This window comes from Artibeus jamaicensis, unplaced genomic scaffold (assembly GCF_021234435.1).
Source record: "Artibeus jamaicensis isolate MK-2021 breed Jamaican fruit bat unplaced genomic scaffold, CSHL_Jam_final contig_867, whole genome shotgun sequence".
Classification (NCBI taxonomy): Eukaryota; Metazoa; Chordata; class Mammalia; order Chiroptera; family Phyllostomidae; genus Artibeus; species Artibeus jamaicensis.
Genome location: NW_026521995.1, coordinates 685379 through 701738, shown reverse-complemented (window position 1 = coordinate 701738; position 16360 = coordinate 685379). Strand labels below are relative to the sequence as shown.

Below are 16360 nucleotides of genomic sequence, written 5' to 3'. Positions count from 1 at the left end.
CTCAACACTCCTGGTACATCAAAATTGCCGAGTAAGCTTTTAAAGTTATATTAGGTCCCACCCTAGAGATTTGGCTCCAACTTGTCACCAGTGGAATAAAAGCCCTTGGTTTTTATTTTGTTTTTAAAATGCTATAGGTGATTCTAATATGCAGCCAAGGCAGAAAACCACCAGTTTAGAAGTTGTCTCACACCTAAGTAAATTTTCCATAAAATGATGAAATGTTTCCTAGGATTACTGACTTTTTCTCAATACAATCCCTTTGCCCAAGATCCAACATACACATATTCCTATGCCAATCCAGCATGAATTTAGACACTTCAGGCTCAGAGCTGACATTTTAAAAATACTGGAGGACAGTTGAATTCATCACTTTCCTTCTTGTCTCTGATTTCCTTGCTAATTTACCTGCATTGTCCTGCCAGGTGAATTGGAAAACTGCTTTGTTTACATGACATGGGTGGTTAGGGTCGATCCTATTTGAATGGGCTACTCTATTGCACACAACAAAAGGATAATGATTGATTGTCTCTTCTTTGACGGGACAACTGAAACGCTATTTAAATGAGTATCTGACAACTCTGCAGGGCTTCGGCAAATCAACTTAACTAGGTTTAAGAGCAGAAAAGAATTCCTATCTGAATCTTCATCACCAATACTTCCTTTTCTATTTTCCCCTCTTGGACTTTAATTAAAAAAATAAGTGTAGTCTATTTAATAGATAATTAAGGAGTAATTTATCCTTTTAGAATTATATGTCTGTTTAGAGTTAGACATACCCACTACTTTCAGTGACTTTCCACCCTCCATTGCTGTCTTGGCTGGCCAAAACAAAGGCATTTAATGATACAGTTACTCTGAATGTCTTGCCATGGAGTTTTAAAACAAATGTTAAGTTTTTGCATGGCTTTTTGAAATTCTGCCTTATGAACACTATTACTTCCTCTGAGGATCTTTGGTGATCACAGGCCTAGGAAGTTGAACCCCAGCTCTATGAGTTAGGAAGAGCCAGAGCTGGTCCATTAATAAAGCCATATGGAAATTACTCTAGGCCAGAAACAAAAGATTAATACGACATGTATTTTGTTTCTTAAACATAATAAATCTGGATGGCCGATACTTTAGAACACCCGCCCAAGATACACCTTAAGGCTGGAATCTGTCTTGCAAATTCAAAACATACTCAGGTTTGCATGGAAGTGGTAGGTCAGAAAATTCCATCTCATTTCCCCAGCTGTGGCATGTAGGCAGGGGCACTGGGTTAAACTCAGTCACGGAGAGCAGAGTGCCCAGTCCAGCAGAATTTTCTGGATGTGCACGCTCATGTTGACAATTCCAAATTGTGATAAACGACAGAACCAAGAATAAAGAAGTGAAAGCTAAACAGGCCCAATTAGAGGCGCGCCTTTTATACTTGGCCAGAACCTGAAAGCCTTGGACCAAGCCAAAGGCCCAAGGACCAAGCTGTGTTTCCTGGCACAAAATAAAATATATTTCTTAAAGCAATGGAAAACAAAAATATCTAATTAGGAGGATTTGGTTCGGTAGCCTTTGATCATAAAGTCTTTTTATACCTTGAATTCTGTTTCTTTTCTGATGCTCTCGGTCTTTTGCTTGACTACTAATGATATTTGTATTCCTATAAATGTTTCTCTCTTTGTCCTTGCCTCTCCTGCCAAAAGTTAGTGTAAGTAAGAAATGGCTGTAGAAGCAGGTGTGCCCAAGGGAGAAAATGCTACACTGAGAAATCTAACAGAACACTGAAACCTACAGATACCTATTACATTTGTATTGTTCAGACAGGGGAAGAAAAGGAATGTGGAGAAGAAAGGTGGCTCATTTATCTTGTTAAAAATACAAGAACATTCACCAGCCCTGTATGTTCACACAGCCTCTATACTCAACTCTTAGTTTAAATTCTGAGTTTCCCTTTTAGACTCCCATTGTATCTTTGATGCTTCAGAAGCTGGTTTAACCTTTACATGGCACTCACTGATTATTTGACTCAAGGCTGCCTTCCAATAGGCTGTAAGTAAGCACCACGAAGCCAAAGTCCTTGTCTGCTTTTGATCCTTTTAATGCCTGGGCACATAGAATGTGCTCAATAAATATTTATAGAAGCAAGTTGAGGGGAGGACAGGAAAAGGAGCAAGTCTAAGTTGATTAATGTGACTCACTAGGCTTGGCCCCAGCTTTGTCACCGGTCACTCTCCCCCTAGACTAGGCACAAAGACCTCTAGGTGTTTGCCTCATGTGTGATGCTGTGTCTCACCTTGATGTCACACACTTTACACCCTCTGGTGGACACCCCCCTTCTCTTCCAATTCACTCAAATAGGTTCCATTTAAAAGCCCTTCCTGGAGGCTGACATCCCTAAATTGGTGTTAATCCTTCCTGTTTGTGCTACCTGTACCTTGGACACATGTCCATCGAGCTACCCTTTCATTTACTTTATATTTACTGGCTGAGGTTTCAATGTATGGTTTACACATGAGCTCCTCACAGGCAAAGACAATGAGCAGCTTTACTATTTCTGCATTTCCCAGCAGAGAGGACACACGAGCCATTCATTCAACATCCATCATTTGTTGTTCACAGTGAGCGTGGCTCTGGACACAGCAGCTCATCAGACAGATTAGAAAACATACTCCCCATGTGGAGTTTACATTCTAAGTGTGGGAGAATGACAGCAAACAACATTAATACATAAAATACATAAAATAATTATGGGAGAAAAGTCAGGGATGGGTGAGAACCTATGTACGTGTGCGTATGTGTGTGTGTGTGTGTGCATATATTAAGAAGAATATCTGAGGGAAAAGCATCCTAGTACAGGGAACTGTATATGCAAAGGTGTCAAGGTCAGTATGTATCTGGCTGTCTGGGACACTATGGAATAAGAAGGAAGGAAGTACGGCAGGACAAGAAGGAGCAAGGGGAAGAGTAGTAAAGTGAAAGAGGCGGGTGGGTGTGTGGATGGTCAGACCGTGGGGGCAGGGCTCTTTTAGGCCACTAAGAACTTTGGTTTTAATGCTGAGCGAAAAGAAAAGACATTAGATAGGTCTGAACGAAGGGGTGAGAATACCCAGCTCACAGCGCAACAGGTCATTGAGACTGCTGAACTGAGGGAAGACTTTAGGGGAGCAGGGATGGAGCGGGGACACCAGTTAGGAAGCTATGTATTGTAACAATCCAGGGAGGAGATGACAATGTCTCAGACCAAAAGCTGAGGGTGTGTAAAAAGTGGTTAGATTCTTGATACATTTTGCAGACATGGATAACAACATTTGGGTGTGACATGGGGGAGAAAAAGAACAGTCGAGGATGATTCAATGACGTGGAGCTGAACAGTCTTGGGACTGAAAGATGAAGAAACTCTTAACAGAGACATGGAAGACAATGAGAGGAACAGGTTTGGCGGTAAGTTGGAAGGTTCAGATTGAGAAATCCGTTAGCGATCTTGGTGAAATAGGCAGTTGGATACACAGGTCTGAAGTGAAGAAGAGAGACCAAAGAGGGAATGCTATTTAAAACCCTAACATCAAATGAAATCACCAAAGGAGTGTACATAGAAGTAGACCAAGTAGACCAAGGGACTTAGCCCTGCTGTTTCTCAGATAGCTGGTTGATGAGGAAGAATCAGCAAAGGAGACAAGGAAGTAGCGAGTGCAATAAAAGAAAAACCAGGGAAGTGTGGTTCCAGAAACTAAACAAAGTGTTGAGAAGAGGACGGTGTGGTCCACCAGGTGAGTTGAGAGGAGGACTGCAGATTCACCCTGAACGGAGCAGTACGAGGATCACCGACTGACACAACTGGCGATCTGATGTGACTAGTTTGGGGTGACTGATGGACACACAATTGGTGCTACTAGAAGAGAGCTTGCATATACAACTTGTTCAGGGAGTTTTGCTAGAAAGAACAGGAGAAAAATGGAGCAGCTGGAGGGGAAATGAGGTAAACTTTTTTTATTGAAGGAAGAAATGACTTTGTCTTTTATGTTTATGGTGTTTCCATTAGCACGAGAAACAGCGATGAGAGGAAAGGCCTGTGTGAGGTGGGGGCAGTGAATGGGGCCTGGCCCCCGAGTGGGTGGGCTGGCCGCTGCCAAGGGTAATAGGAGAAAAGCAGAGCAGGCAAACATGTGAGCGGGTGTGGGTGTGGTGGTGGGAACTCTCCAAAGTTCTCTTTTGTTTGTGTCTGTTTTCTCAATGAAAACAGGAAGCAAGTTTATGGGGGAGAGCAAGATGAGCAAGGGATGTTAGAGGTCTGGGGAGAGAGGAGCTGGTATGAAAGTCTTTTCAAAGAGTAGAAAAGTAAGTGGAAGAGGGATATTTAGTATGATTTCTGGGCAGTAATGGTGGCCAGTTGACCATGAATTTGGGGTGAGATTATTCAGCAGGCACTTGGCCAAGTTTATGTCATGAACACAGATGCAGGAACAGTGAGATGGATTATCCAGGTTCGAGGATGTGTGGAGCAAATGTGACAGATTTTGTGGGATCAGATTGAACTGGATGGAATGGATTTCCCGTCACCCCACAGACTTCAGTTTTCTCTTGGGAATCACATGCCTGTCCCTCCCAGGTATTGTCATCTTCGAGACAACACCCGTAATACCCACAATTCTGATATACTCACCGCCCTTCAAATCTGTGTTTTAAAAAATCAAACAATGCTTTTTGCATCATATCTGTGACCTGCAATTGAGCAAGCAATAAATTAAGATACAATAAAAATATTACTATTATGATAAAACAATTTTACTCCTCTTAAGAATGCCTGAAAACTTGAGCTTCCCATTTTGAAAAAGCAGCATTGAGATCACCCCATTTTTCTGTTTTGAGTTCCAATAAGATGACAATTAAAATGTCAAAGTTCCCTAAATTTATTCTGAAGCTTTAATGACAATACATTACATCACAAGTGATCTCAGTCACTGTCTATCTGATACTATTCCCTGGATTGAGTAGACTGTAGCTAGCAGAAATCTCCAGAGCAACAGCCAAGAGAATAAAACAGAACAAAACAGAAAGCAATATAGACCACAGCTTGAAAAACAACATGCTTTGCTGGTAGGAGCTCAAGTTCTAAATTCAAGAGTCAGGACAGGAGTCTGAGTCACAAAGCAGCTCAGTGTGCAAAGACAAGTGTGCCCCAGAGGGCACCTACTTACCTCGTACCCTTTCAGAGAAGGGCCCACCAAGACCACGGGTCTCATGGAAGGTACCACATCATAGGGGGGCGTGTGCTCTGTCTGGGGAGAGAGGAGATGACTTCAGATAGTTAACAGGGTATGGGAACTTAAGTATTTTGTGTAAAAACTGTTCTTTCTGAACTCTGTAATATGAGGCACTGGCTTTCCAGACATTTAATTTTTTTTTTAACTTGCCTCTTTTCTAAATAAACCCAATCAAAGATTGATGGGTTGATTTTCCTAAAGTTTTCATGTTATTAAGTGGTCTACAGGTTTCTCTCTCTCTCTCTCTCTCTCGTTAAGAAACGCTATTAACAGATTAGTTCCTAAAGCAGAAGGTGCTGCTTTGGGATGAAAACTAGTTGGTAGAAGAGACAGAAACATGCCTCATGCAGAAGAGGTGCTTTAGGCTTGACTTGGGGTTAAGACTGCTTTCAGATGCTTTGGACTTTTATGAAGAGGCACAGTTCCAGACCTAACATGGTTAAGTACAAAGACAAGAAATGCCTCACTACCTTCGTGTCTTGGATGTCTGTCTTACCTGGATAAAACCTAGTTTCAAAACACTGTAACTCTCAATTCAAAATACTCCAAAGTCCTACTGTTCTGAAATATTTAAATAGCAGGCATGCTTGTTTCAGTAAACAGTAATCAGGATTACTCTCTACCGCTTAGTGATTCATATTTTTTAAGTTTCCATGGCTTGAAACTTAAAAAGCAAGGTTCAGTGTCTTGGAGGAAAGGTGGAAAACGTGTGCAAACCAAGCCTGTTTCAGTGGCTTCAAAAGTCTGTTATTGACTTGCACCTCATGAAACTTCCGAGGGCGCATGGCGGTGTTCTGTTGTATAACTAACTCGTGACTCCCCCAGTACTTTTCTTCCTTTTGGAAGAGAAGGGGAGGAGCTAAATTTGGTAGCAATTTCTAAAACTTTCCAAACTTTTGAGTTTAACTGCTTCAAATAAAATAATCAAAATAAAAATTTTCCTAAACATTAGGTAACCGTTAACTTGTTTGATTATATTAAAATCAGCTGTTTGGATAGCAAAAAATGTTATGTTGATCCCCAAAATGATATTTTCTAATGCTGAAGAGAGACATGTGGCCTTGGATCCAAGATAAACAAATCATTGTTATATGAATTTTTCTGCTTGAGGAGCACCTGAAATAATACTTTAAGAATTTCTTTTTGTAACACAGACCAACAGAAAAATGTTCTTTAAACTATTTTAAGAATTTGATAAATGTACAAATATGAACATAAGTTTTGCATCAGCCTGTTGTTGCTCCAGAACGCTTTAGTGTTGCTTAAAATCGTTCATTCCAAACTCTGAATCCAACTACATTTAACTTGCTTAAGTGGGGAAGGACACACCCTTTCAGATTCTGAAGCTTCCAGCTGAGACTTCAGTGACAGTCACAGACAAACGTGATCAGAGGAGAGAAAATATCGCTGGACTGTGCTGTCAAATTTTACTGCTTTAAACTTTACCTAGCATTCAAAATGCACTTAAAAAGTCACAATAAAGGTAGAATACATTTTTCAACAGGAAAAAAAAAAAAACCAAGACGAACATAATACAGTGACAACACAAATGCCACAGAAGCACCACTCTAAAAGCAACCTGAAACATGGAGAACAGTGTCTCCGGTTTGCCGTTTGCTTCATTTTTGAACTCTCCACTGAGGTTGACCATGTAATCAGTAACATAAGAAGAATGAATACCAGTGCCGAAGGCATCATAAGCATATTTGTTAAATTGTTAGTTATACCACCTGGGATGATACTGAGAATGTTTAGGAGACAAGTCTTTATAATGATGATGTATAAGAATACCTTTTCCACCATTGTAATTAGGAATATAAATGGCATGCACTTTAGTAATGGCTACCAAGAAATTTTATTTTAGGTCTTTAAGTATTAAGTGGCCCAGTATTTGATAGGACTTTGGTTCCTTCGATCGGTGACTGCTGGTGATCAGTCAGCTTAATCAATAGGGTAGCTACAGAAATTACCTTATTTGATGGAATATTGGTACTTTGTGCCCTATTGATAACGACACCCATCATTTTTTTCTACCATTTTCTGCTAACCTGATATTGTTCAAATTATTCAGTGGAAAAATTGTGATAAACATCTTAGAAAAGTTTTAGAATTTAGGAGTAAGAAAACTTCAACAAATCTTGTCTTGACTAATCTGGTTTTAGGCCATGTTACCTCTCGGTAAAGCCCAGAGCAGCCTAGTTAGCGATGTTGAATTTCTGGGCTTCCACACTGTCAGTCACCTGGCTGTAAGTTTTCTCTATGACAAGAAGATAGGACCAGAGAGATGGGCTGGGGCTTCTATGCTCACACAAAGAATCCAGCTACTTGAATTTCTGCCTGGGGTGCTGAGGTCTTCCATTATTAAAGTAACCATACTTTATTTTTAAAAAAAATCCCCCAAAACAGCAACTTCACAGTTCTGTATCTGACACCTCATCAATGACTTCAGAATTCCTCCACAGAGCAAAGTACTTATGTAGGAGGAAAAGAGGTTAGGGCATGGAGAGTTCAGAGCAGAGTAGGCTTTACTCAGCACCTGTGTGTCATGATCTACCCATGGCTGTGTAGGATTTGGTGACGTGGGAGGTTTGACTGTAAACACAGCGTAGTAGGCTGTGGAAAGTGGAGTGTGAAGAAAGAAGGGAAGGAATGGACATTGGTGGGGACCCATCCTTAAAAAATAATGCTTCGAAGCTACAAAATATGCTGAAAGGAATTAGAGTTAGGAGTAAAGAGAACTCAGGACTACCTAGTTTTCAGTCAGGGGACACAGAGCGTCACTGTGTGGCATCTTGGTTGGCCTGTGGCAAAGGCTGTACACATGGCCACCGCCCCATTGTCCAACAGGTGAGATGCTGAAATCGGACTGATGGAGGAGGCAAGAACATTGGGAGAGTATTTGTATATGACAATAGGAAAAACTCACAGTAAACCGCCAAAACAAGCCTGCAGTTTTCCACTGGTCTTGTTCATCTGCAGATTTTGCACCTAATGGATTAGAAGTTTAAATACTGACTAAATTAAGACTTGAATATTTTTTAGTACAAGCTATGTATCTGGATATCATAAATCAGAATCTAATAATGGTTTTAATATGCTTGATTATAAGTTAACTTTCCAGAAAAAAAGAAAGACAAAGACAGACAGAATAAGCATGCACAATAGAGGTGCATTATATGGCGTTGTCAGTGTTTGAAATCCTTGAAGGTTTAAACAAGTTCCCTTGGTGGTAGATATTATTCCATCAAAAAGGATAAGTACTGTAATGGTGCCCTCACAGGTCACTCACTGAATTTAGTTGGTTTGCAATGCACGGACTCAATCGGCTGTTTGGTAGGTTCTTTTCTTAGGGCAGAAATGACTGTATTTCAGAAAACTGTGCGATTGAATGCTAATGATGCCAGTGGCAGGATAAACACAGCTTATGTCAATGTAGACTTACCGATTTCTGCTTCTGCTTAGCTACAGCAGCATGGAAAAGAAACAAAGAATAACAGAGCATGCATGTTATTGGCTTGTCAAGGACGCAGACAGTCAGCAGGACCAGAAGTGTGACGCAGTGCAGTTGAGCAGGTGGACAGATGGGAGCTTGGGGGTTAATGTTACCTTCTTAAAGAAGGGCATTCTTTTCTCTTTGGAGTGGGGTGACGTTACACTGTTTGCACTGGGTTTAGGGGAGCGGTGGTTTGCTGGAATATCATTTTCTTCTGCATCTAAGCCAGTAGCATCTATGTCTATAGCTATATACAGACAAACAATTCAAAAATTGTAAGGTAGACAGGAGAGGAAAAAGAGGTTATAAAAAATAAAATAAAGGCAAATAAAATTAATCTTAGTAAAAAATCTATCACGAGTGCTCAGCACAGTAAACAAAGTAAAATTTAAAGGTAAAGCATGTTAAGAATACAATGTCATTGAACCTAACAAAACTGAAAGTGCCCCTTATGATATCTATTTGCTTGATCAATTTTATATCAGATCTCAAAAAATATTCTCCATATTAATGTATGTCAGTATAGTACAGAACATTTCACTTCACTTCTTACAATATCTTAAACCAGCTTTTAGGTAATAAGCAACTCTAGTGTGCCTTCGATTTCTTATTTTTGCTAGGTTTTATGTGAAAATAAGGCAATGTGAAAAGGTTCACTTAAAATGCAACAGGCCTTTAAAGGAAAGAGAGAATAGAATATCCTAAATTCAGACTGCCCAAGGAAGGTCATACACAAGGGAAATGATTCAGGGAGGATTCCAGAAAGGGCAGGCCTGGCTGGAGACTAATGGGGAAACACTATATCCAATGATCTCCAAGGGACAAGAGTCTAATAAAGTGACCTAAGGAGACTTCCAGTGATTTCTCTACAGCCACCAGATGCAACATGAGAGGCAGGGTGGGCGGGCACATGGCCTGAGAGAATATGCCACTGGTCTCCTGATTTGCAGAACAAGAGGTTTAGGTTTGTGGTTTGATGTGCTTTCCCTTTAAAAACCTTTTTACCCTGGAAATATTTCACTTAAAAATTAAGTGTTAAATAAAAGATACATAAATAAAGGCCTATCGTCTTGTTTTGAAGTTTATAAAATGCTTCCACGTGCAGTTACTAGAGAATTTTATCAACTGTTAAAATCAGAGCTAGAAAAAAAGTATTTTAAAGATAGTCTTCAACTCTGTTATTGTTAAGTTTTAAAACATAAACTCTTCAAGAGTTTATGGGGCTTGTTCTTGGCAAAAACTCAGCAGAGCCAGGACTCAGAACATGGTTCTCCTGCTCCTGGGAGTCCCTTCCTGTCGCTGCACTGGGGCCTTCTCGGGTGCGGTCCCTTCTCAAAGCCAGCAGGCTCATCAGTTCCCTCTGCTCCCCAGCGGAGTCCCGTCCCCAGTGTCAGGATGCAGAAAGTATCCTGGCGCTGAGCTCCCTAGAAAATCATTCTATGATTTAGATGAGGTCAAGCAGAAAAAAAGAAGAAAACCTGCTCACCCCAGGAAAGCATCACAGGATCATATGACACATGTTACCTCTCTAACAGAAACCACAGTACGTTCAGGTTTCAGGAAGAAATTACCTGCTTGAAATAACAAGCAGCTGGTGCTGTGAAGCCACACTACCCTTCCCTGTGCTACGCAAGCTGAATCGGTGCTCACGACGGGAGACCACCTGACAGGCGTCACCTTATTTTTCAATTCTGAAGTTATTACAGATGTTAGATGACTCAGCCTTTTGAGCACCAGCATCTCTTGTTTAAGTGTTCCTTTTTGATTGGGTCGTAAGCCTGTATAACATGTAAAACCTGGCATTGTTTGCACAGTACTGCAAATATCAGCTATTGCTGGCATGAAGATGAGGCATGATGATTTTCTATCCAGTGAAGGTAATAATGGCCTGAATTAGTTCCAGGAATTCAGTTAGACTTACCTGGTACATGCGTTCTCTCTCTTTGCCACGCATGCATACTGATGAACGGAATGGTTCCGCCCACTGTGTGCAATGGGAACATTCTAAAATGCGCCCAGGGTTTGGGATCAACGCTGACTTTCATAGCACTCTATAATGTTTACCCTTGAGTCCCACCTTAGAAAGCGGGTCACTGGTGGCCTCCTGGGTGCGACAGAGAGGATCTGGGTCACCCTTTCACTATTCCTATAAACCAACAGCAGACAGGTCTCCCTTCTGGTGGGAAACTCCTGTGCACGTTTACCTTTCTCATCTTTCCTCGAGCTTGTAAAAGCCACTTTCAAGGGACAGTCCCCCTTGAGAGCCTTCTAGAAATCGAGACCTATGTGTATGTCACCGTTGACAGGACCCTGGGATAGCTAGGTTCACGAACTGGACTGTATGAAGTATCTGTCGATTCTGACCTTCTGGGACCAGATGAAATCTTGTATTTTTTAAAGGAAGAGTGGGAACGTACTGAAGGTTTAGCTGTGACACTGCCCCACAGTCTGGCTGCCCACACACGCAGCCCGAGTGGGGTTTGAGATTCACCCGCATTTGATCACAAGGGCTCAAAGCCCCAAGTTAAAAACATGCCGACTTACTAGTTCTGACTTTTGGCTGACTTAATAGCCATGGGGGCTCATTCTGAAACACAGAGGATGCTAAAACATCTGGCCACTGTCAAAACACATTAAAGAACTGTACGAAGAGTTAAGAAGCAAGTTCAATTCTCTTCATGGTTCTACATGCTATGCACTTTATTCAACTCTGTGGTTCTGCTTATACTGAGAAATGTAACCCCTTTTTAGTTTCATGCTACTATTTGCACACGCTGGTCAACATTGGTATTTACTTGGGAAAACTGCTTCTATAAATATGAAACTAGTTTCTTTCATTCTTCCTCACCAGTATGCTTTTTTTTTAGAGAGAGCCTTGGAGACATTTTTTTTGAGATTTAAATATTAGTTTAGTCTTAGACACTTGGGTCACGTTAAGTGGGAAGTCACAGGGATGTGTGTGTTCATGCAGCGGTGGGTGTGCACTGCACACTTGGCTACTACCCCATTTCCCAGGTGTGAAGTGGAAATGTTTCTTTGTCCAAGTCCTTGAGCATCTCCAAACAGATTCAGTTTAGGCAGGTGCTTCTACTCTTTGGTCCAGCCATGGATGAGGAGAATGGTTGATAGGGCTTCTGGGAAACAAAGGCGAGCATTGCGACTGCAGACACATCGGCATCTGAGAGCTTAGGCAGCTTTCCCTCAAGGGGGTGGCAGACCCTCTCTGTAGAATTTTCTGAAGTTTCCCTTCAGGTAAACTGGGCTATTGATACAAAAATTATACCAGGATTCTGACGAGTGTAAGATAGATTCTGTAGTTGGTTAATATCTCCAATTCACACAGACACAAGTATTTTCCGCTCTTGGTATTTGGAAAAGTTATTCCAGAGTCCTGTGTCTGTATAAAACTTGGGTGAAGGTGTAAGTCACCTTTATTTTATTATATTAAACTCTTCATTGAACTTAATTTTAGTAATGACACACATCTGACTGCAAAAATTAAATGCAATTTTACAAACACACAAACTCACTCTTGAAAATGCACCTACTCTCACTGCACTGCCAAAAGGACGAGAGGGCTACAGGCTGGCTGCAGGGGAAGGAGGAGCCCCGCAGGACCTGTGGAGGGAGGGGAGCCGCTGCTTTACCACAACACAATGTGGAACACGTTCAGGGGCCTAGGCTCTAGCCTTGGGGGTCTCCTGACAGCCTTTGACATGTAGGGGAAGAGTGTAAGGTTTAGACTGTAATCCCTATAGCCTGACATGTTTGTGAAGAAGCTCAGATAAGCCTCCTTTTTCCAGTGCCTCCAGAAAATATCTACTAACTACTCCCTGCTGGTCAATGGAAGACATAAACCTCACATTGCGCCTAAAAAAAAAAAAGCTTCAGTTTTTCCTATCAAACATACTATTTTGCTTACTTTTGAGCAATTTAGAATTGCTCTAAATTATAAGTATGTGGGTTTTTAAAATCAACATACCTCCTACAATGACTTATTTCTCACTGTGTTCACATGTTGCTCATGTAAAATGCCCTACAGTTTTTACTAAGATGCCCTTGGTTGGTCTCTAAAAGCCACCAACATCCCCAGCGAAGTGTGGTGATTAGTAACAGGAGAGCCCTGTTCTTAAGACACAGCAGTCAAAGTGCAACTAGTTCCTTAGCTTCACAGGTGCCCAGTTGTCTGCATCTGACCTCTTCCCACCCTCAGCTTCCTAGAACTGGGTACAGAATCATCTTGTGCAAATGCTCTGCAGGCCAGTTCTTATAATCTTACCATGACTCTCAACTGCATCTCTTAGCGAACGGGCCTTCGTGCAATTCGACCCATCAGTCTCCCATTTCTATGGAACCCTAACTACTACAGATTGGGAGAGCTGCCCCATTGAGTGAACAACGAATTCAGTTAAGTTTGAATTTCAGATAACCAACAAATAATTTTTAATCATTAAGTATAGCTCATATAGTATGTACTTACACTAAGAAGTTGTTATTTGCCTGAAATTCAGCTTTACCTGGGTGTCCTTTATTTCATCTAACAACCCTAAGCATGAGTCCACTACTTTATAAATACAACAGTAGTCGCCTTCTCACAAGTATTTGTATCTGATTTTGATACTTCCATACATCTTCCACATCTTCCAGAGTCCTTAGAGTATAGCTCATGTCAGGCCTATAATTTCCTCATTTTATTTTCCTTTCTTCACCCTTCCAAAGTTTTAGTTCTTCTCTTTTTATTTAACAACGTGGTCTACACTTCACACGCACTGTGGCTGCTAACGGACATTCACCCATTCAGTGCTCATGACAATGTGCTGGGTGGATGCTGAGGATAAAAAGTTAAATATATTTATCACTTTGACATTAAAGCAACTGACAGTGAACACATTAACATATTTCCTTTACTTTTTTCCCCAAAGCCAGAAAAAAATTTCCCAGATTCTTCCTAACTGCATATGGATACTCTTATTTCTGACCCCTTTGAACATTTCTGAGGTTTGCATGGGACTTCAGTGCATGTAAATTCACACAACTAGGTAAGCCTGAGGAGAGCGTGAAATGCAGTATGCAAATTGTTCAACACTTGTCACTTACTTACCAGAGGATGGAGGTGTAGATTTTCTGGAACTAGGTACTATGTCACCCAAACTGGATGATGAATTTCCTCCTGATTTACTGGAGTAAAGCAAAAATTTATATTAAATCTGACACTTACTGCAGGCTTTAAAACATTTGTATTGCTCGATAAACACGATTACTCATTGTGTTTTTATGGGACTTTAAATTTGTCTTCCCTACAAGGAGGTCAATAGTGATACCCAATGGAGACCCCTAGGTACTGCAGACAGCCATGTAATAGTCTCTGTTCCAAGTTTAAGGTTTAATTTTAAATGGCCCTGAGGGAATGGAAGAGAATCCAGGTAATTTCTGCAGCCTTCGAGTTCTCTGCCAGGATCACAGGTAGAAAACAGCAGAGATGTCCTTTTCTTCTTTTGCCTTAGAGACTCTCCAGAGCAAGTCAACTTACTGTTTCCTTTTTAGTTGGTTCCTGCTCCTTTGTCTTAGCTTGATTACTTTTGGTATACTGAGCTTCAAAGGACTCAAATTTTTTACGGGTGACATATAAAAGAAAAGTACAGCAACACAAAAACCTGCTAACCTTTAAAAGGCACATGAAGGAACACGACAGAGTGTCACATGTATCACTAATCGTATCTGGGACATTTCTCAAGCATGGCCAACACGGAGGATTCAGCTTGGTTCATGGAAGGATGTTCTGAAGAGCATATGCTTCAGAACTACCAGACTCTAAAGTTTCATATAAGACACAATTCTGCATCTCAAAAGTTTGGAGTTAACATTGTATTTACATTTACATTTACAGCATTTACACTTTGTACCAGGGTAGCAGCACGCTAAATAACATATTATCAAATGGCCCCCTCATAAATGAAGGTGGAGAGGAATATCTTCAAAGAGTGACATGGGATTTCAGGGGGACAGTTTTATTGCCTGAAGTTTATTATCACAGCCAAATCAGGGTCTGGTTGAAATAATTTGCTACATACAGAGTCTATGTACTGAAGGGCAGTATTGACTTATGTAAAGAATAATACACTAAAACAACAGTAGCAGGTTGAATTTCATCACTACTATCCTGGAATATTAATGCATAAAACAAACATTATAAACTTTAAGCAGCTAGCATAAGGCCTCTACATATTTTTCAGGTTCTTAAAAGATACTTTTGTGCATTTAACAAGGATACCAGATAGTATATAATATGACTGAAAAGTGTTATTTATAGAAACGATCTTCAGTAGTTACCCAATACTCATTACCAGGACAAAAATTTTCTTCCGGAATTTTAATTTTTCTAAAGTAGCAAGTCTAATTTCAGTTCAAGCATGGGTTTGTTTTACGTTCTATCTGAACTTTAATAAAAGTCAAAGTATTATTTGAATTGTGTAATACTGCAACACAGTAAATAGTCAAAATGTTCAGAATGCAAATTTGTCCTTCATTTTTAATTCTATAAAAATGCCACCTTCTTGAGCTGTGCTGCAATTCTGCTCCCTCTGGTTTCAGTGTTTCCCATGTGTGTATGCATTTTAAAATACTGCTGAATTCCAATTATGTTCTCAAAATAAAACTTTATTTAAAATGTTAGAAGACAAATGTAAAAACATCTGAAAAGAAGTAAAAATATTCTCACATATTTAGGCAAAAGCTTAGGTAAATAGACAGGACAAAATGAAATCGAGAAATCAAGCATATGGTTATAGGGGAGGAAACCTAGTTCCCCAGACTAGGCTGTGAGATGATGGACACCCCCAATGCAGAGACTGTATAGCACTTTTTAAAAATGCAAGAACAAATAGTGTATCTAATATAGTTAATAACAGCTGGCAATAATAATAATAATTGTTCTGTGCTTGCTATGTCAGGTCCTGGCTCCATGACTCCCAGAGGGCGTGGTCGTCCATCTGAGGTCAGGCTGCAGTCGGTCCATCCCGATTCTACCACTCTCTAGTTGTGTGGCCTTGGTCCAGTTTCCTGGTTTTTCCTGGCCTGTTTCCCCACCTGTGAGGTGGGGGGGGGGCTCTAATACACGCACTGTTCCCACAGGTACTAGTAGAGAGCTGAGCTGATGACTAATTCTAGACCAGGGATGCCCGGGTGGGAGGCGCAGGAAGCTGTGCTTTCTTAATCAGTTTTGCAAAAACTTATCCCCCTTCCTATTCCTTTAGATATTTTTTATTTTTCAGTTTGTATATGAGGAAGCATAGAAAGATACACAAGTCTGTTTCTGCCCAAAAGCCTTTTCCAAATTTCCTGCAATGCATTCTACAAAATACTATTGCTAAGATGTGAACCAATAAAAGTCTGTATAAAATAACTTAGGTATATGCATGAAAAACATCCTTATTCCACCACCCAGGTTCACAGTGCGTGTGAACATTTTAAAAGCTCTGAAAATCCCTAAAATAACTTTTTACTGCCCTGACCATTGAACCCTCCTATCAGGTGATTGGACAGAAAAACTCTGGAAAATGCTGAATGACCCCAATAAACTAAACCCAAACAAAACGTCCCCTGGCTAAGATACCGTATTTTCTGGACT

The 16360-nt window shown here is 40.6% G+C and overlaps 1 protein-coding gene across 12 annotated transcripts in view; it reads right to left on the bottom strand.

Moving 5' to 3' along the window:
• The window catches only part of CACNB2 (calcium voltage-gated channel auxiliary subunit beta 2), a 332982-nt gene that overhangs the window by 14217 nt on the left and 302405 nt on the right, over window positions 1–16360 (bottom strand). For 8 of the 12 annotated variants that reach the window (XM_037158289.2, XM_037158288.2, XM_037158292.2 and 5 more), the window contains 4 exons: window positions 13835–13911; window positions 8847–8980; window positions 5175–5255; window positions 4640–4698 (listed from right to left, as the gene is read on the bottom strand). In XM_037158289.2, coding sequence (XP_037014184.2) covers window positions 4640–4698; window positions 5175–5255; window positions 8847–8980; window positions 13835–13911 — 351 coding nt within the window. Of the gene's footprint in view, window positions 1–4639; window positions 4699–5174; window positions 5256–8166; window positions 8229–8682; window positions 8703–8846; window positions 8981–13834; window positions 13912–16360 lie in introns of all 12 variants that reach the window. The other 4 variants (XM_037158293.2, XM_053673500.1, XM_037158291.2 and 1 more) reach the window with 2 other exon arrangements.